The sequence below is a fragment of the Sceloporus undulatus genome, chromosome 3, assembly GCF_019175285.1.
Source record: "Sceloporus undulatus isolate JIND9_A2432 ecotype Alabama chromosome 3, SceUnd_v1.1, whole genome shotgun sequence".
NCBI lineage: Eukaryota > Metazoa > Chordata > Lepidosauria > Squamata > Phrynosomatidae > Sceloporus > Sceloporus undulatus.
In genome coordinates this window covers 160,678,445-160,700,188 of record NC_056524.1, presented here as the reverse complement: position 1 = coordinate 160,700,188, position 21,744 = coordinate 160,678,445, and the positions used below count along the sequence as shown (strand labels likewise).

The 21,744-nt window shown below is 40.9% G+C and overlaps 1 protein-coding gene across 12 annotated transcripts in view; it reads left to right on the top strand.

Moving 5' to 3' along the window:
• Nucleotides 1-21,744, top strand: part of LDB3 (LIM domain binding 3) — a 163,762-nt gene that overhangs the window by 64,099 nt on the left and 77,919 nt on the right. For all 12 annotated transcript variants that reach the window (XM_042459166.1, XM_042459167.1, XM_042459168.1 and 9 more), the window contains exons 3-4: nucleotides 1,019-1,170; nucleotides 18,063-18,138. In XM_042459166.1, the coding sequence (XP_042315100.1) occupies nucleotides 1,019-1,170; nucleotides 18,063-18,138 (228 nt within the window). The remainder of the gene's footprint in view (nucleotides 1-1,018; nucleotides 1,171-18,062; nucleotides 18,139-21,744) is intronic.

Genomic DNA, 21,744 nt, shown 5'->3' with positions numbered 1-21,744 from the left:
GATGAGACACAGTGAAATGCTTGCCTCATTCAATAGATTTTGGGTGGCATGGAAGGGCAGCATATGGTTGGTTATTTGTTCTGTATTTTTTTTAAAAAAATATTGCCATGAAGCAGAGGGAACCATTTATGAGATTTTCTGTGTCAAAACAACTTAACTGGTCCAGGGTATTACATGCTTTGACTTTGACAGCAGGTGTTGAAGATGGCATGTGCTCTCTGTCTCAGGGAGCAAAACATCTTGGAACTTTGTAGCAGAGAACAGTTCACTCATCTTTTGGTCAATGGAAGCTGGAAATTCTCACATTTAGTGATGGAACAGTTCTCCAGAACCACCAGTTTTGCCCTTGGGCCACAGTAGCTCCCCAGGCTTTTCTCATGCTTTTCTCATCCCTATCTCGATACAAAACAAAAAGGGTGGCCCCAACCAGCAACCTGTTATAGAAAAAGTTCAGCAAAGAAAGTACTTGGGGACTAGCTCTACAAAAAGCTTATTCCTTATAGAGAAGCTAACAGAAATTATTTTTAGATCAACACAACCACCTGTACTTTTGGACTCTCCGGGGTGTAAAGTGTTGCTCTGGAGACTGCCCTGGTGAGAGCTCTCTCTTCAAAACCTAATACCACATAGCTGCGTATAAACAACAACAGAAGTTTTTTGTGGGTTTTTCGGGCTATGTGGCCATGTTCTAGAAGATTTTCTTCCTGATGTTTTGCCAGCATCCGTGGCTGGCATCTTCAGAGAATGAAGACAACAGAAGTTTTTGCAGAAACCTTTTTTTCCAGCATTACACCTTCTCATCACTGTGACCTTAAATATGCAGAAATGAATTTCTTCAGTGCATAAAAGAATCCATAGAGAGCCTACCATTGTCCTGATGAGTTGCTTTGACCCTGGAGATGACTGCACACATATGCACATTCCTCAGTGTGAGCATACAAGGAATGGAATGACTTGTACTCTTCTGGACATGCTATCTTACTCTATCCCATTGTTTTGTTTTGTTTTTCCTCCACAGATTACACCTGGCAGCAAGGCAGCCCAATCCCAGATGAGCCAGGGGGACATGGTGGTAGCCATTGATGGAGTCAACACAGATGCCATGACCCACCTAGAAGCCCAGAATAAGATAAAATCAGCAAGCTACAACTTGGCTCTCACTCTTCAAAAGTATGTGGTGATACGTTATTATCCATATAATGTGTGTGTGTGTGTGCATGCAAGCATGCATCCCCCCCTGCCATGAGAAGATAGTTGAATATATGATGTTATAGGCATAATATTCCATTCCAGAAGCACGATATTCAGGTTTCTTGTATTTCCTGTATTTCTCCTTCTTTCTTGAAAACATCATATATGAAATGCAGTCTTCAAATCACACAATCCTGACAAGCTTAAGGCACAGTCACACTAGTGTTTTTGTGATGAGTAGAACCAGGGAGATTTGATGATGCAGCACCGAATCAAAATTTCTACTATGTTTTCTCCGATTGGATCTCTCCGTGGCAATTTAACCCCAATGAACTTCACATTACCATTTGTATCGATTTAAAATGGAGGTGCCATTTTAATTGTTCTGGGTTTTTTTTAACTGTTAATCAAATTATGCGCATCTACGTCACACTGTTTGGGGGAATCCTCCCCCCCCCCCCATCAGCCTTGGAGAATGGCAATGGCAAGTCTCTCTGAAGAAACCTTACCAAGTAACCCTGGGATAGATTAGCCTTGGGAGGAGTCATACTCTCTTAGCCTCAGAGGATGGCATTGGCAAGCCCCTCTGAAGAAATCTTGCCAAGTAACCCCCAGGGATAGGTTAGCTTTGAGGGAAGTCACACTCTCAGTCAAGAAACCCCCACAGGTTTAAAGACAGGGTATAAATGAAATGTGTGCGAGAGCTTTGTTTGCACTGACTTGGGAACAGAGTCTGTTGTAGTTTTATTTCTGAGGAAAGAGGAAAAATGACCCCTAACCCCCAGTCCCACACGATCAAATCATGTGCACCTTTGTCATATTGGTGATGCCAGTATTTAAAGGTGCTGTCTCCTGCAACCATGCAATAGCAAAAGTGTAGTAAGCTGACAAAAAAAAGCACACTATCTAATGAGACCTTCCCAGGAGAAACCCCTTCCTGGCTTTGGCTGGCAAGGAGAGAGCAAAGGGGTGGGCATGATTCACCCCCTGCACATTAATCGCTCCCTTCTTGTGCTCCAAACTGAATCGACAGAAAGTTCCCAATGGCATCTGGTAAAAAAAAAGGCCGGCTATTTTGAAAAGACATGCTGAAATCTCCATTTCCAAAAGAACCGAGTTAAGGGAGATTTGCGCCACCACCACAACCACCACCCCAGAATTTGGGTCTGGAAAACCAGTGCAAGTGTGAACGACCCCCCCTTAGAAAAACAGGAAGAAAGGTGACCTTGTACACCCTGTTCTTATGTTATGGTGCATCACTTGAAGCCACTTTGGATGGTACACTTAGTGTGTGTGAGAACCTCCAGGTATCCAAAGTTACATGTCTTTGGTATGTTTGAAGAATTTAGGCATGATTCAAGAAATATTAGGAAAGTTCCAGATAGGGTTGCCAATTCCGGATCTTCACAGACCCTGTGGTTTCCAGACTAAAACCTGAGACCTAGGGACAGCCCTTGTTGATATCATTAAGAGTTATGCAGTAAGTACCAGTCACAGCATGTCATTCACACAGAGGGAGGGAGGAGAGAGAGGAAAAAATACAAGGGGGAATATATTTTTGTGTTTTGAAATGAAGACAGATATGTTAGCTAAGGGACTGTTCTCAAATCAGGGTGAAATGTAAGGATTATTATTTTTCACTCAGTTGGGGAGATGGGATGAGAAGCATTTAATCTATCCTATTTGCTCCTGGCCAGAAAGTGGATGCAGAACAGAAGGTGAGCTCTAGTGTCACAATTACTGGGAGGGAAGAAGGTGATTAGCTACATACTTGGAGTCCCCCCAAGAAAGTCTTTGCAAGTTGCAGCAACAAAACAATTAAGCCTTAAAAATTGTAGCAAGCAATTATAGCAATTGATAAGGATTGGGCTCTGGTGGTAGAATATTGTGAAAATATCTGGAAGGAGGAGTTGATATAAAATGAGAATTAAAGAAAGTTGTATAATAAATCCATCACATGGGACTATTATAATATACTGTAGAGACATGAAAAAGATTATTATATCCCCAGAAGTCAATGTATATAAGGATCAAGTTCCAGAAAATGAGGGAAACTATAGGAAGATTATTGTTTTGAGTTATGTGTATACTAGTTTAGGTTTGTTCCTTACAACTTTCTTTGAGCGCAGTCAGCACATGAGGCAAATGGCAGCTCAAGACAAGTAACTAATCTGCAGAGCCTGATTTGATTAACCTGAATAAGGCTTTGTCCTCTTCAAAAAATTCATGCATTTTGAAAGTACTGTATAATCAAGAAAATTTTGTGTCAGGAGTAGTGTTTGTGTTTTGTACCAGGTCACATGATTTAAATGTAAAGTCTACAGTGGTGCTTTATATCTGGTCAGAGGATCCGCCTATCAAGCACAGAATTGTCTACTCTACTAACACAACCAGTTACATGATTTTTTAAAATAGCAATGGCAGCAATTGTACCTGCGGCCTTTGGCATGAAAAGCATTATTACTGAGCTATTATTCCTGAGCTGCTATTCCTATCTCAACATGGTGCATTTCTTATATTCTTGCATTTTTTTCATTACATTAAGAATCTGAGATGGTAAGAATCTTAAAGAAGAGTAACAAAGTTGAAGTAGATAGGGTTAGAAATGTGAAAAGTAATCTCTTTTTATGATCTTTTTAGCTAGAAGCCTAAGGGCAATGGCAAATCCCCTCTAAACAAATCTTGCCAAGAAAATGCAGTGCTGGGTTTGCCTTGGGGTCACCATGGGTCTGAAACAACTTGAAGGAATACAACAACAAATTGTACTACTACTTATGTTACCTTTAAATGCTCAAGAGTTGCCAGATTAAATTCTTACTAGTGGATTTGATGGAATTTACTTTCTGAGTTTCTGCTAGGGTGACACCAAATGCAAACTGTGTAGAAGTAAGTAATGTAGCTCTGACCTTGCATGTCCACTTCTTATTGCTTCCTGGTCCAGGAAAAATTATACCACTGCAACATTTTGGGTGTTATCCTTGTTCTTTCCTTGTCCTACAAGAATGCTGCAGGCCCAGCCATGTCATCCAGAACCTGCTCTGGCTCCTCTTCTGCTTTAGTTCTGCCTAGGGAGCAAGCGTTTCCAAAGCCAACATTGGATGGCCCAGCTTAGGCCTACTCACTCTGAGAAGCTGGGGGAAACTAACATAGCATACAATGTTTATGACTGTTTATAAACTGATAGTGACTGACAAGTTTGTATTAATGGTGATTTTTAATAAGGGATATGAGAATCAGGTAAACATATCCCTTAAAACATATCCCTTATTTTACCCAAGGATTTTTAAGCACTGTAGTCACAATTAGACTATAGTCTTCTGGAACTAAAGAAGATAGCAACTTAGGATGGACTGCTGTAGGTCTTCCATTCAGCTGCTGACTTTCTGTTCTCCAGAGGTCATATCTTACTGACTGGACAAATAACATCCATTTCAAAAAGTAATGGATTTGAAAGCAGTTTCATTTTTCATGGGGTACATATATTGGCCTGGTTTGGTGGTCAAGCTAAATTAGTTTAAGAAGTCAAGAATCAGCTAGAGAGAACAATGTGCTCAGGTTTCCTGTTTTTCTCCAGCATGTGGAGCAATTGGGAAGTTTTTGCTTCCATTTTAGAGTTAATCGGAGTTTACTATGCCATTTGATTCTGGGAAATTCTGGTTAATACAAAGACAAGCAAACCTTTTTAGCTTTAAAGTGAGAGGTGCCTGCACACTACTAACAGCAGGAACCATTCTTTTCAATTACTTTAAACTGGGGGGGGGGGGGGGAATGACCACCTGTTTCCAGTCTATGGATAACCAATAGACATATAAATAGCAATCCCCACCCCCTAGCAACATGCATGCCTTATTAGTTGCTTTTCATTGAAAATATGTTTCTATAGACCTGAGCCAGTGAATTGGTGACCAGGGGGTCGGGTAGGGAGAGAAGCTCTCTGATCTTTTTTTCATTCTCCTCCAACTCACCTTTTGTACAAGGAGAACAGATCTGTGTGGACCCAAGCATGAGTTAAAGCAAATCCACACAAAAAAGGAAAGCCTGGGTTTATCTGCCTGATCCAGCATTATCCTCCCTAGCAGCAGATGCAGAGGTGAATGTGTACTGTTGGTGACCTTCTTCACCCACCTCCCCTCCAGCCCAAGATACAAAACCCTTTGCAGTTTCAAGGAGCCAAAGGGTTTCATGGAAAAATCTCCCCTTCTCATCTTTAAAGTTAGCTTTCAAAGAGGCTGGATAAATGACAGCCTGATCCTGAAGCTTACTGCCAGAACATTTGTAGCAGTTTTAGCATGTCATCAAGCACGATTTTATACTGCCATTGCAGGATTTTCACTATGCTGTCATAAACCTTTAGAATGAACAGGACTAGTTGTTAGCAGACAAGCCCACGTCACTGCAGAACTCAGTAGCATGATTTCAACTGCAACCTACAAAAGTGAGATTTGTCCTTGTGCCAAAGGATTCTCTATTTATGTGGGGTGAGATAGAGAACAATTTCCTTGTTGAGGTCTGTATTAAGTCAATCAAAACCCTGCCAGTTATGGGCAGGCCAGAGCCCCCACTAGACAGAGCTATGTATGCAATCTTTGTTGAATGTGCAATTGGAAGGAAGGGCATTTGCACCTTGGCATTCATCTTCTTCCATTCAGGCAAACAGCATCAACTTTGTAATTGGGAAACAGAGCAGGATGGAGTGGATGAGATGAATAACTGAGAGCAAAGCCAAAGACGATGTGTGCCCTGGGAAGAACAGGCATAGCTTGGCTATAGGTCTAGGGTGCATCTACATTCCAGGTACACTCTGTATTTTGCTCTGGATCTAACCCAGATTCACTATGTGAGCACAACATGTTCCAGCATGAAGGCAATGTGAGATGCTGTGCTGTCCAAATGTTTGGCCATGCCAACAGTGCATCAGCGCTGGTACCTATCTTCCTTGGGGCCACTACTGTTGACTTGCTAACCAAGCAACTTGCTGGCGATGTTGCCTTCTGATGAGGCCAGAATGGGGTGCCAAGCCAGAACCTTAGATGTTCTGACCTCAACAGAAGCAACATCACTAGCAAGGCTCTCTCAGGGAGCTGCTTGGCCAGTGAGGTAGCAGTAGCAATCTCAAGGAGGCTTTCCAATGCTGATCAGTGAGGGGAGAAAATGCCAATACCTGCTAATACCAATCTGTCCCAGTGGACGTTTGTGATGTGTGGATAGCTTGATCACCCTAAATCCAACCTGATCTAGCTGTCCACACTTCAAAAACACTGAGGTCATGCTGGAGTTTCCTGGAAGCCCCAGAGTAACCTGTGGGTTTTCTTAAGTCAGAATAAGAGCTAAAGGAGGTGGTTTTGCTGCAAAACTGGCCATACATTGTCTGAACTGATCTTACCAGGTTCTATTACTGGGTTTTTTTCCTGTGCCCTTTGTTATTGAAAATATAATGCACAGCTATGTCCATGCTACTTTTCAGTTTAGTATAGTTAAATTTTGATTGAAATTAGTATTGTAAAGGCCCTAAATTTGCAATAAAAAACAGTTTACCACAATGAACATATAAAAGTTTGTGAACTGATGCCTATACAACTCATGACACACCACAACAAAGAGAGCCTGCCACCTTCCTGTGACAAGCCACTCCTTCCATTCCTTTGGGGAGACGGCTTGTAGTGATTTCTGTGCCAGGGCTCTTCCAATGAGGGAAAAAATACGGGTGCATGGTTTACTGAGGTGTCCTGTGCACAGAAGGAAAAAATTCACCTTTCTGAACTTTTTTTTGTAAATTGATATAGTGTTATAATGCAGAAGTGCCTTTTCATTGCTATAACACTCTAACTAATGATAATGATAGTGATTATAATAGAAAGGATTAAAAGAGAACTGATTTTAAAAAAAAAACAACAACCAAGAGCTATAAAAACAAATAACACAATCTCCTGACACTTTTGTCCCATCCGGTGAGCCCACAGACAAGCAGAAAAATGGGTTTTATTGAGTGGCTGGTTGACAAAACATCCATGGCATTCAGTTTGGTAGGTCACATGTTATTTGGGCTTGGATCAATCAAACCAGTATAGGTTTATAGATTGTATATTTGAGCACTGTGGATGTAAAACTTTAGTGACAATGGGCTTTTTTCCCTCACTGCTTGGAATGCCAAAAAAGATGAGGTCCACCTTTATGAGATCTAAAACTCTAGACATCTGCACTCCCGGTGAAAAATGATTTCCCTGAGTTGTGGCTAGCTCCCAACAGCAATGACATTTCCTTTTATTGATTTTGACTCTGACACTTTCATGAGCCTTATTTACAATCCTGGTTCCTATTGAGTTTGGCACTCCTCTCTTTTATTACTATTCTTATAGGCTACTCCTACCAGCTACAGTACCAATAGTTAAGCAGATTTACTCCCCTGCTACTGCCGCTACTGCAGCAGCTGCTACAGTTAGAATGGCTTAAATTATTCTATGCACCATTACAATGGTTGAAATACTATGCATCTTTATTTGTTTGTTTTCCCAGACCAAGAGAACATAGCATCTTCTTTGCAATGAGGTGGATGTTGTCCACAATTTATAAGATTAAAGCAGCAGCATAAACTTGGGTAGGAAAACTGCACAAAGGAAGCAGTTTGATCTCACTTTGTCAACCTTGGCTCTCTTTAGTGCAATCCTGTTACTTGCAGTTGGGTGAGAAAGCCTCTATTGCACTCCAATGAACTATAGCTCTAGAGGTCTCTGGCAGAAAATTCTATGTACTTCGCCAAACTACAGATCTCAGGATTGCATATGGTTGTTAAAATATACACTGCAAACACACTGGATTTCCTCCATTGACAGTATTGCTGAATCAGATGACCCTTGGGGTTCTTTTTAGGGTTCCTCTAGGGTTCTACGGATTGGATGTATGTCCTGTATCTTGGAAGCAGAGACCATGTGCTTTGTATTGAGTAGGTCAAAAGTTCATTCATTGCTAAAAGGAATAATATCCAAAAAAACAGGATCGAAATTCAAAATGAGATTACAGTTGTCTCTCCATATTCGCTAGGGTTAGGGGAACAAGACCCCCGTGAATATGGAAAAACCGCAAATAACAAAAGCACTGTTTTTACCTGAGAGGATACCTCTCTAGGAATCTCTAGGTCCTCCAGTGCAACTCTGTGGTCAGTGTCCAACATACACTGACCATAGAATGGCACTGGAGTAGCTACAAATGGTCTTTCAGTGCAACTTTTAGTTTAAGCTGACCACAGAGTTGCACTGGAGGACCTAGACAGTCCTAGAGAGAACATATTAATGTAATCCATGAATAAATCCGCAAATATCAAAGCCGCAAATATGGAGGGATGACTGTAGATTAGAAAGCTAGGCCAAAGCTAACAAAATGAATTTCAGCACAGAGAAATGTAAGGCACTGCACTTGGGGGGAAAATTGAAATGCATAGATGTAGGAAGGGGGGGACACCTGACTTAACAAAACTACATGTGAAAGGGATCTAGGAATCCTAGTAGACTAAAAGTTGAACATGAGTCAACAGTGTGATGCAGCAGCTAAAAACGCCAAGGCAGTTCTAGACTGCATTAATAGAAGTATAGTGTCTCTAGACCAAGGGAAGTAATAGTGCCGCTCTATTCTGGTTTGGTCTGGCCTCACCTGGACCTCACCTAGAATAGCTCTGATGTGGGAAAGGGCAATTTAGCAAGGGCTATTCAACCAGTGTTTGGGATGTTGGAAGCTCCACATGAAGAAACCTGAGATTTAGTTGAACCCTTTCCTGCATGTTACTGGGAGCTGTGATTGAGTGAGGATTTATTAAAACGCTAATGACTATCTCATGGTTGCAGCTCTGCTGGAAGTATGCCTCCCTGGAAGCATATGTCTAAATTGGACAAATGTGGAAGGTGTGGGGGGACAATTTCTCACTCACTCCCACCCCCCAGTGGGCTGCTCCAGTACACGTAATGCAACTGGGAGCAATATCTCATCACTTCCAGATTTGATCGGGACTGATTTCTGATTTTATATATTTATTTTGCTTTGAGGTGGATGTGGGAGTTTGGGATATGTTGCAAACCGCTATGTTTTGCAGCAGTTTTGAGCCATTTGTAGTGGTGGATTTGGAGGGCACACTATAAGGCCCTAAAGATCTAAATGCAGTCCAGTCAGAGCTGCGTCATGCAGTTTTGCTTCTTGTACAGATCATCTCTCAGTGCTGCCTCTTTCAACCGAAACCCACCAGCCTTCAAATTTAAACATGCTCTGTGCTGTGTTTGTTACTGTCATAATGGGAGAACTTGCTTGGACCACAGACAATTTCATTTTTAATTATTCAAGTAGCTGTCTCATGTGCTTCCATTAATAGCTACTAATACAGACCACTGGCACCAAGGTTATCTGAAGCCTCTCCACCACATCCAGATACTGATAGGTATCTGACAGATTCCTAGTTCATTCTTCAATGTTCTCGTAAATACTTCTGGAAACGATGTTACTAAGACCTATGGTTAAAAGGAAAGGGAGATATTACTGTGAAGGAAGTATCATGTGGTGAATGTGAAAATGTGTTCAGAAAATATGCAAGGACTGAGCAAGAAATTTTCAAGAATTTAGATCAGCAAGCTATATCCATTGCTGGGATTTCAAGTCATTTCCAGCTTATGGCTATCCTTGATGTTGTTGTTGCTCTCAAGTATTTTCTGATTTGCAATATTTGTTCAGTGGCAATTTGCCTTTGCATTGCCCTGTGGCTGAAAGAGTGCGACTTGCCCAAGACTACCCAGTAAGTTTCTATGGCTGAGCAGGGATTCAAACTCTGGTCTTCCATAATCCTAATCAAACACTCAAACCACTACACATACTGTCCATACCCTTCAAGCACCCAGTTTCAATTAATCCTATGTCTTTCCAGTTTTTTAGCTGCTTTTAAACTATCCCAGTTTCTCTCTCCTCTTCCCACTGTCGCTCTTTATCATCAGCTTATATTGGCCTGTTACAGACTGCTAAAATAAAGCTGCTTCGGGTCTCTTTAGAGGTGTGCTATTTAAATGATGCATGGGTCTAAGAGTCCAGAGGTTGTGCCAAAGCCACACTCCATTCCTAAGCACTGGAGTGCAGCTTTGATGCAGCTTCCAGATTCTTAGGATGCATGCATCATTTAAACAGCATACCTCCAAAGAGACCCGAAGCAGCTTTATTTTGGCAGTCTGTAACAGGCCATTAATTGCTGTAAACTGAATTCAAAGTGCAAAACTAGTTTGCAGTCAACTCAACAGGCTGGAGAGGACTGGAGAGAGTGCACTTTTGCCCTTCCCAGTAGATTCAGGCAAAAGCAAACTGCTGTGTTTGTCCTCAGTAACTTTTGCCATCTTGACCACACTCTGATGTTGTTTGGCTTCATGTGGCCTAGTTTTCACCTTTGTGGTGTTGGAGGATACGGTATATCTAAGAATTCAAAATTCAGCACAGTTATAGCTAATGAGTTTGATTTGCTGGAAAGATCAAATTTAGCTGAAACATACTGTTTTGTGCTGCTCACTTCTCCTGAATGGGAGTTTTCTGGGACAGATTTTTAATGAGTGATCAAAGAATACTTATCTTGTAAGAAGGGGATGGGAAATAGAGATGCATGGTGTCTTTAATTATACAAAAATATGCAAGGTGAACTCAAGGAAGCAGGCGAACACCCAGACATGCCATGGTAATCTGTAAAAATAGTATTAGTGTCCAGAAGCAAATAGCACACCTTTAAAGTCCCATGCATCCCCTGCCAGCTATTGAACAGCAACTACAACAACTCTTCTCAAGATTACATTCCAACTTCCAAACTCTTCATCTCAAGACCCAATCTAATTAGATTGCTATGCCTAGCTCTTAATAGCCATCAGCCACCAGAAGCTAATTTAAGCCATCATCTTTGAGCCATCTATTCTGGGGGGAAATGTGCTGAAAGGGTACATTTATTTTTCAGGGGAAAGAAAAGCCTAAAGACGAAGGCTTTCATGGCCAGCATCCATAGTTTTTTGTGGGTTTTTCGGGCTATGTTCCAGAAAAGTTTTTTCCTGATGTTTCACCAGCATCTATGGCTGGCATCTTCAGAGAATGCTTTGCCTGGAAAAAGTTGGGTGTATATGTACTGTGTGAGCCTGGGAAGGCAGGAGTGATTTGCGTGTGTATTGTTCTGTGCTGATGGCCGGCCTCAGGCTGGGAGGCAAATGCAAACGAGGATTAATGTCTGCTAATTGGTGATCATTATCTGCTGGGAAAGCCCCTGACTCTGAATGGTTTCCCATTTGCATTTGTTGAGTCCTTATTTTGCTATTCCTCAGGACTGGTAGCCAAATTTTGTTCACTTTAAGGGTTTCTTCTTTCCGGTGGAAATTGTCCAGGTGTTTCTGGATTTCAGTGGCTTCCCTGTGCATCTTGACATGGTAGTGGTTGGCATGGTCCAGAACTCCAGTGTTTTCAAACAGCATTTTATGCCCAGGATGGTTTGTGGCATGTTCTGCCACTGCTGATTTTTCTGGCTGGCCCAGTCTGCAGTGCCTCTCATGTTCCTTGATTCTTGTTTGCACACTGCATTTGGTGGTCCCTATGTAGACTTGTCCGCAGCTGCATGGTATGCGGTAAACTCCTGCAGCTGTGAGAGGGTCTCTCTGGTCCTAGGCTGAGTGAAGCATTTGCTCAATTTTCCTCATCGGTTTGTAAACTATTGGAACAACAAAATTTGGCTACCAGTCCTGAGGAATAGCAAAATAAGGACTCAGCAAATGCAAATGGGAAACCATTCAGAGTCAGGGGCTTTCCCAGCAGATAATGATCACCCAAGGCAAAGTGGTGAGGAAGCACAACCTTCAAATGGTTTCCAGGATGAGTTGACTGAAGTCGTGCGTTTCTAGTACAAAGGTGGGCAATGTTGGGCCAATAGGGGTTGTGCTCTAACAACAATTGGAGAGTGACAAAGTGCCCATTTCCGCTCTCCCATGTTTACTTGTCTATTTTAGCAGAGAGGCACCTTTAAAAAAAGTCCTAGAATAGTACAGGCACATCCTAGGTGAGCCTCTGACAGTGAAGCACCTTTTTACAATGACTACTTATGCCTGCCAGCTCATCTTTGCTTTCTCATCCTCTGTCTAGCTGGATTTTTTAAGTTGCATCAACATCAGAAGGAAGGTGAAGGAGTGCTGGAAAAATACTAATGTTCAGTGTTGGGTTGCAACATTGCATCTACATTAAAAATGCAATAATAAAGCTGGAGCTGGGAAAGATGAGGATTATGCTCTAGCCAGTTCTACTGTAGCCCTATGTTCCTGCTGGTAAGGTAAAAAGAAGTTGTCTACAGACCCCTTACTGAACAGCAAAAGATAAAGGGGGAGAGCAGATAAGTCTGCCTCATCAGTTAACTTCATCGTGTTAAAAAAAAGTATAGGTCTATAAATCTGGTCACTAAAATGGCAGTGGCGATTGTGGTTGTTCATCTTCGAGTCATTTCAAACTTATGGCAACCCTAAGGTGAGCCTATCATAGTTTATTGGGGGTTTTTTAAAGATAAGATTCATTTAGAAGAGGTTTGCCATACCCATTCCTTATCTTTTCATGTTATTTCTGTTTTTTATTTTGTTTTGTTTGTTTGTTTGTTTGTTTGTTTAATTAAAGAAGTAATGCTCAAGAATAAACCTGCTTTGTTAATTGAGGTGTACCTGCATATATGCACTTGAATGACCTGAATTTTAATAGACCTACCTTCTGATCTAGTGTGTAAAGGAAACCAAATATTAGGATAGCTACCCTAATTGTATTAGCATAACCTATGGATAGCGTGCAATCAATTGTTCATCAATTTCCTAAGGGAAAAGAGAATCAAAGAAAATGACCTTTGAAATGGTGTGAACCAAAGCCACGTCAAAATGCTAAGCAGGAGAACAGCAGATATATACATAGTCAAATACCAAGTGGCTAGTCAGTTGAGAGCATAAAACTGAATCCATGGGGGAGTCTGTGGCAATATTCCATATTATCTGTCTTGCACTGATACTATAGGGAGTAGTAATAACCTAGTCCAAGTTATCTACCTTTAAATTCAAAATTAAAAGCTATGCATTTTAAAATCCTTTTGAAATGAATGGGTTTTAACACTGCTTATACTTGGTTCTAATGCAGCCAGAGTTGAAAACCATTTTTAACAAGAAGTGTTTCCACTTTGCAGCATAAATAATGGGGGGGGGGGGGGGGGGGGGGGGGGGGGGGGCGGAACTGAGATGGAGTAGTTTATTTGCATTAGGTCAAAGGTATATAAATGTGGACCTCCAGATATTTTGGGAGTGCAACTTCCATCATCCCTCACCATTCTGGTTGCGCTGATGGGAATTACATTCCAATGTCTTCACAGTTGGCAGACTTATTTTCGATAAACACAGGCGTTCCAGCTGCAACCCTATACTCTCCTACTGCTATGTAAGTCTCATTGATTTCAATCGAACAAAAGACTGGAATATCAGTTATTCTGTTGTATGTAGAGGGCTCAGTGTTAAAGGTATTACATAATCCTTGTTAGCTTCGCTGAAGAGAGAGTTGGTCATCAATCAATGCCATGTCTTTAAAGGGCAAATGAGTATTTATTGCACTGCAGAGCCTGCTTCCTTATTAGAAATGTTTGCAGAAGGCACATCACTCTCCTAGCATCTCTCTCCCCAAATTTCAACCTAGAAAGTAATGTAAAAAAACAAACCCTCCCATTCGTTTGGAGGTATATATATTAATTTCCCCCATGGCTCACTGAAGATAATCGCCTTCTGCAACATTACTTGGCGCTGGCTGGAAAAAGGTCACAGCAGGCATTAACAGCATTTCAGTCTGAGTTATAGGTTTGAATAAAGATAGCAGCTTTATGCTTTTGGGAAATGATCAAGAGTTATTACTAGTTTGTGTCTGCCACAAGCAGCCCTTTTGCTCTTGATTAGTGTTGATTAGCTCGGAGAACTGACAACAATAAGTAGCAAACTGTGCATACATTACATAGCTCTGAAAGATCTATAGTATAGTGGGCATGGACTGGGATATATAAAGTGAAAGGAAGGCCTTCAGTGACATTTTGTGGTTTGCGCTGTTCCACTTTTCTGTTCCTCTATGGCATTTTCCATGTAATATATATCCTTTAGTTATAAGTCTTTGGCATTCTTTTGGCTTATTTTAAAGATCCTGGATTGATCCCTTTGCCTGATATTACAACTTTCTTGATACAAATGATCTTACTATTTTCATAAGCACAAGAGGCGAGAATTGTTCTCTATGGTGGGTAGTATATGAGCAAGTGCAGCTGGGTGAGTATACTTGATGTGCTCTCTTTTGTATCCACAACTGTGAGCCCACATCTAGATTTGATTTTTGTTATTGTTGTTTCAATTTATCAGGCAAGCAGCTATTTAGGTAGTATGGTAGACTGTGTTCTGCAATTGGAAGAACCCACTGAATCGGTGGCTGAGTTCTTACATTTATCTTTAAAGAAGCCTAACTGACTATGGAACAGTTTCTTCTGAGTTAGAGAAGGCTCCACCAAACCAGTAGGCTACTGATTTCAACAAACTGCTCTAACAAACAGCATAAAAATCCACCTTATTCCATAGGACACTGTGTGTGGAACAAAATTATGCAAATCCTAAATGGGGTGATAAAATGCAAGTGCAATATCCATTGGCCGGCTCTGCCTGAGATCTGGTGCCTTTACTAAACTTATCTTGGTTATGTCATTATTCATTATATATCCTCTTGATCACTAAGTAAAGGAACCGAGCTTTGAATTTAGCAACTCAGTGCTTGTGTGGCTTGCTTGTCTGCTATGATCATCAATGGCACTGAAAAGGACGTATCAATTGAATGCTTTGTAGCATTTTAAGTTAAACTGATCAGTACAAAACAAAACTTCAGGGTAGCAGATAAATGACTGGGAAGGCATTCACTGCTTTGTTTAGTAGCCTTCCGGTCAAAGAAGTCATTTTAATGAGTCTATAGGATGAGCCTTCTATCTCAGGAGTGGCAAGGGAGTGCAAGTCCCTGAATGCTCTGCAAAGAAATATGAAAATCTGCCACATTTGTTTTAGTTTCTCAGAACCAAGTATTCTCTTCCTGAACAAGTTCTCTATCAGGTTGCAAGAAATTATCTGTGTGTATTTTGGCTACACTCTTCCTAATGTACATGGTTTTTACACATTTTTCCTTGCTGGCTGAAGCATGTTTGCATGCATATCAAAAATATATGCATTTTTAGTTGTATGCTTCTACCTGTGTATGATTTGTGGCAGAGGGAATCTAATATTATTTCTTTACAATGACAGGAAACTGAAAGATAATATAGATATATTTGTGTTAATAGTCTCACAGACAACAAATCAGATATGCGTGTGTCTCTCTCTCTCTCTCTCTCTCTCTCTCTCTGTGTGTGTGTGTGTGTGTGTGTGTGTGTGTGTGTAATGGGTTAGTGGGAATTTCTTCTCCATTCCTAGTCCTCTATCCCTACTAACCAACCAATTTGAAAAATGAACAATAAACAAGAGTACACACTAGATATACAACCCCTCCACACACTAGTGTGGTATTTGGGTCAATCCTGAGGTGAGCTCCATCCTGAACAGGTTAGTGGGGCCAAGTGCCTCTGATGTCGGTGGCCGGTTACAAACCGGCATTTGGGACGTCCAGAGGATGTCCCATTTTAAAAAAGGGGCGTCTCTTCTAGATGCCCCTGGGCCTAATACGGACTCCGTCCGTACAAGATGGCGGCGGCCCTTCTACATGGCCGGCGCCATCTTTGCGTATCGGACGCTGAGCGTCCGTACGCGTCGCGTCCTTTGTGACGTAGCGAGTGCGCCCCTGGCGCCTTGCTACGTCGCAAACGCGACTCTAAAAGAAGCTCCATTTTGGAGCTTCTTTTTCAGTCTGCACGGGAGCCGCGCCGTGTGGAGGCTCCGGCTCCCCCGCGGACTAACCGGCGGCGGCGGCAGGCCGCCGCAAAGCGGCGGTTTGTATCCCGCCAATGGGGCAATAAACCTGCTCTGAGTTTAGGCCTGAACTTTATAGAAGGTATCCATGGGTTGAACCCTATCTCCAACATTGTTTTGGATAACTCCTATAACAATAGAGCTGGAAACCAAAGCAGATGGACAGCTCCACTAGAATAAGAACTATCAGCCTTCACTGGAGCAGGCCACACTGGGAAGGCAAATAAACTTGTGGGCCTGTATAAGCCATATGCTTCCCTAACTCCTGAAATGTCAGGACTCCTACTGCTTCTGTCATGTGGCAAACATACCACAGATTAATCACATATTATCTGTTTGATAAACCGTATTCTTCTATACGGTTTTATATAGGTGTGTGGCCAAAAATCCTAAAGTAATATTTGTCATGCTTCTAACCTTTCCATGTTCACACCCACACATCCCCTGCTGAACCCAAACCACTGTATATGAGGAATGAAATGAAATGAAAAGCAGAGCATCAGAATGAATTCCCATCTAGCTTGGTCATAACTGAACAGACACTTTGAGCTGACCCCAGGATGATATAGTGGTATCTTGATCAGGACTGAAAGGCTGCATACTTAGATGAAAACTGAACTTTGTGTACATAACAGGATGAAAAACTGCAATAAAAGTTTTTGATTTTTCTTCTGAAAGGAATAGCAGAAGATAATAAGACAGCCAAAGGATATTATTGGGTTTTGTTTTTTTTAAATCCTCTTTTGAGTCACTACCAATTATTTGAGCAAACATAAATGGCGACTATGAAGGCTTACTGGGTATTACAGATATTAGATAAATGTCAGAATACAATATTCTGCTGGTCAGAGAAGTTTACCAGACAAGGGGAATTGGAAATATAATCTGATGGCAATCTGAACTCAATTATGGGGTTTAACGTTATTGCGTGATAACCCACTACACACAAATTCGGGCAACGGGAAGTCAGTCCGAACGCAATCATGTGGTTTCACATTATTGCGTGATAGACTGCCACACGCAAATTCAGGCAATGGCATGCTATTTTCAGGCAATGGGGAATGCAATGCGTTTTCACGTAATTGTGTGAAACTAGCGACTTTAAGTGAATGCGTTTTGGCCCGACTTTCTTTTCATTTGAAATAAGAAAAATTCCTCCCGTTTGATAAACTCCTTAGTGTGGTTTCATTTGATTACTTGGACAACACTCATGAAAGGCTAGATAAAGAGTTGGTCTTCAGTTTTCAAAATAATTGCTGACCAAATTTAATCTCTATTTTATATAAAGTAATAATTAAATTATAAATTTTACTAGGTTTTCCATAAATGTATGGCTGCTATTCAGGATTTTGAAAATGTACTAACTGGCTTCACATGTACCAATTATATTAGTCTTTGGAAACTAGAAAACCTTGTGATAGGCTTTAGGGTTGCCATAGGTCAGAAATGACTTGAAGGCACACAACACACACTCAGCAGTATATACTAATAAGTGTGTGTGTGAGAGAGAAAGAGAGAGTAGGATCAGAGGGATAGCCAAGGTCTAAAGGTTTGGAGTTGGGGGAGAGTAGATTTCAATTGAACATTAGAAGGAACTTCTTAACAGTAAGAGCAGTTCTTAGAGAGGTGGTGGGGTGTCTTTCTTTAAACATCATCAAAAAGAGGCTGAACAGCTACCTGCTGAGGATTCTGAACTGAGCAGTAGTTTGGATTCAGTGGCTCATGGGTCTCCTTCTAACTCTATGATTCTGTGAGTAGAACAAATACAAATCAATGGCAAAATAAAATGAGGATAGTTATATAAATAAGAATTTTTACAGTGTTATTTGAAGAATGTGGAGAGAGAAAACATCTCAGCTACTCAGTAACCTTTTTCCTTTTGCATTATGCTAGATCAAAACGTCCAGCTCCAGTTCCAACAGCCACCCCAAGAATTGACTCTCCTATGCCTGTGATCCCTCATCAAAAGGTATGTGTTTTACAACTTGTCTTGAGATATTCATCATCCCCTCTGTTGATGCTCCTCTCAGGGGCATAGGCATGAAAAACAGGCAAGAAATTAGATCAAAGTTCTTTAGCGTGTCCAGATTACATATCTCACTTGGCACTCCTATGGGAACAGAGTTGCCATGAAGATAGGATCGGGACTCTAGAGAACCCTTATCACTGACCTACACACAGAAAGAGAATTTGTATGCTCTTATTCTATAGTATAAAATAGCCTCCATCATTTTGAGACGGAGAAAAATCGTGAAGAAAGATAAATAAAATAAAAGAGGTCTGGTTTTACTTGTGTGTGTGTGTGTGTGTGTGTGTGAGAGAGAGAGAGAGAGAGAGAGAGAGAGAGACAGACAGACAGAGAGAGAGAGAGAGAGAGAGAGAGAGAGAGATTGTATGTTTGTGTCTTCTTCTTCTTCCTTCTCCTCCTCCTTCTTCTTCTTCAGGTATCTTTTCCCCCTGAGCCTGCCTTAGGTTAATAACAGGCTTCACCCAGTAATGCATCGCCTGGCTGGGAAATAACTCAACTGACGACTATCTGCCAATTAGGCCTCTATTAAAAGGTTCAGGAGCCTTTCCAGCAAAAACAAGTTAGCAACCGTTAATGGCTCTCATTCAGTGGAGCAAATGCAACTTCCCAGTCGGTGTCCACCAGCCAAATCTTGGAATGCTCAGCACTTTACACATTTGTTAAGATTAGCTAGCGCAAGCCAGCCTTATGTTGCAGGTAGACAAGCCAATTTTTATGTAGATGAGAAAGAGTAAGAAGGGGTTTGCTTTACTTCAATCTGTTAGAGTGTTAATGTTATTGGTCATTAACAACACTAAATATGAAAGAGGCAAGTTAAAAACCGTATGCTCATTTGTTTTCAGGGATGGAAAGGCTTCCTGTTTTTCTTTAGCATCTTAGGGGATCCTATCAGGATTATTATTCTTTTAACCAGAGTTCCTTGCATCCAGCATATGCCTGTCAGGTGAATAAGATGTAAGAAATAACAATAGAATGCAGCTGAGGGCACTTCATTTACGTAAATTCTAATCCATTTTTAATGAAACCATAGAAAATGCTCAGTGATGTATTGATTAATGGCTCTAGATGACATGCAATATGTTTTTACAATTACAATTGTTCCTGCATTGTACCACTCTTCAAGTTTGTGAAGACATGTATGAATGCTTCTCTATGGATTCCCCGAGACAGGACAGACATGTCAGAAGGTTGCAGTAACTGTTGCTGTAGTTTTCAGAAGGTGTTGTGTTTTTAAAAAATAAACCCAAATGAAGTTTCTGTTATCCTGGGCTACTTTCTAGCAATTCCTGTCATGAACCGCAACATTTGATTCCCACCTTCTAGTGGGTTTCTTGTTAATTCCAAGACATATTGGAATAAAACAGGATCCTTCTTTTCTACTCTGTTCTCCCCCCCAACTTTATTTATAGTGCTATAGTGGATCAGTAAAATGGCACTTTTCTATTATAACTTAAATTATTTAAAACACACACACATACACACATCAGAAGAGAAAATTTGCTTTTCAGACCATACGATCATCCCAGCAAACTAATCTCTCCTGCAATTCCAAAATAGTTTTGGAAGAGCACTATGGAGATCCAAGAAATTGCTACATACAGCCTTCCAAAAGAGTGGATATAGAGATTACAACAAAAAGTAAAATCCAAGCGGCTACATTGCAAAACCTATGAAGTCTGGAGGAGGACTATATTTAAAAACGTATACAAAATTTCTGAAGTGTTGTAGAAGATTAGGCTGCAGAGGTAGCCATATTGATTTTTTAAAGCCCAATACAGTATACAAAATTCATCTGTCACAAAACGCATCACACTAGATTTCACACCTCACAGGCTTCTTCATCAAGCAAGATAGTTTAAAAAACACACATTCAGAGGAAGGACAATGATGGTGTCATAAGTGCATCCATTCTGCAGAAATAAAGCGGTTTGACACCACTTTAACTGTGTTGATTATCCTACTGAATCCCGGGATTTGTAGTTTTGAGGTACTAGACCTGACAGACCAGGTGGAATACCCCACCAAATTAGAAATCCCAAGAATCCACAGGATGGAGCCATGATCATTAAAGTGGCATCTAACTGCTTTATTTCTGCAGTGTGGAAAAGTTGATATTCACAGCATCTGCATTTTTTCCTTGGGATGCTAACATAGGAAGGGTATATAGATGAAAGGTAAAACCAGCCCCCATGGATGTGAGCTGACTAGAAACAAAGGTAGTACAAATGAGTCAATAAAGTTTGGCTTCTTCATTTTAAAAAAAAATTACAAAATTAGGTATCAAGAACATTAATTTTAGTCTGGCTTACCTTAATAGCTACTTATTTGTGCCGCTCCCCCCCAAAAAATCTACCTCTCCCATAGGGAAGCATTCAACTGTGTGATTTGTCTAAATGAAATCTGAAGTGATACAATCCAAAGACAGTGTCGTCCCCCTATCTGAGTGAGGCAGGTGTTAAGAGTGCAGGAACCAAGACATGAGTTAAGCGTTGTGGCCAAGGTACTTAGAAGATGATTCTCAACAGAGCTTTCTTAGCTGTGCATTTGACTCACATGGTTCATGTTTCACTCAGATGCACAAGTAACTCTCTCATGCATCAAATCTAGTTAGTGAAAAAAATAATATGTCCCTTTCCTTCCCTGATCTTCCCCTATCACTCAGTTTTATTTCTACTCTATTAGTGATAGACCAGGTAGTAGTATTTCTTCATTAAAAATTAATCAAAAATTAAGACTTTCCATGTTTAATATGTGCCTGGTCATTTTTAAAATCTCACCTTGCAAAACAATTTCCCTGCTCGCCTGCCCCTACTACCCATTGGTGTCTTGTATGTCTATCTTCACTGTTGCTTCTTACTGTGATGAAGCAGAGATTTGCCACAATAAATAAACCAACAGCTTCATTTAAATACCGCTTCATACCACACTAGCAGTGTCTAAGCAGTTTACAACTGTAAGCTACTTGCCCCCAACAATCTGGGTTTCAATAAATATGTTCATCTTTAAAAGACAGTCCTTCTTTGCTTGTGCTTGCTGGAAAAAGACCAACGCTGCCATTCTTTAGAGTAAAACCATTCTTAATATCAGCATATATGTGGGTAATTGAACCTGAAGTGACTGATAATGGACATTTAACGGTTTGTGCTCTGTGAAAGCAATGTAACATCAGTGCAGGAGATGCACACAATGGATAGCAGATCAGTTCCCATGAGTGGGGATTATCAGGAGCGAAGAAGCCCATTGCTTATGGAAAAGCTGATTTGTGAGCATAACTGACTTCTCTCCTTTGCTATATGTGAATAGACTCGATTTTCATGGCCATGCTAGATGGGAACGATGGACATAGTTGTTCAGAACAGGTTGGGGGAGGTTGCAGTAGACTATCCAAATAACTGTACCTCTCAGTTTGCTCAGATGTGCACCCATTTTTAATCTCAGACATTTTCTCATACTTTCTCCTTCCTTGTCCCAGCCCTAAATGGTAAACATAAGTTCATATTAGCCGTATAAAAAGAATTTAAACCTTCATTCAGAAAACTATAGGGA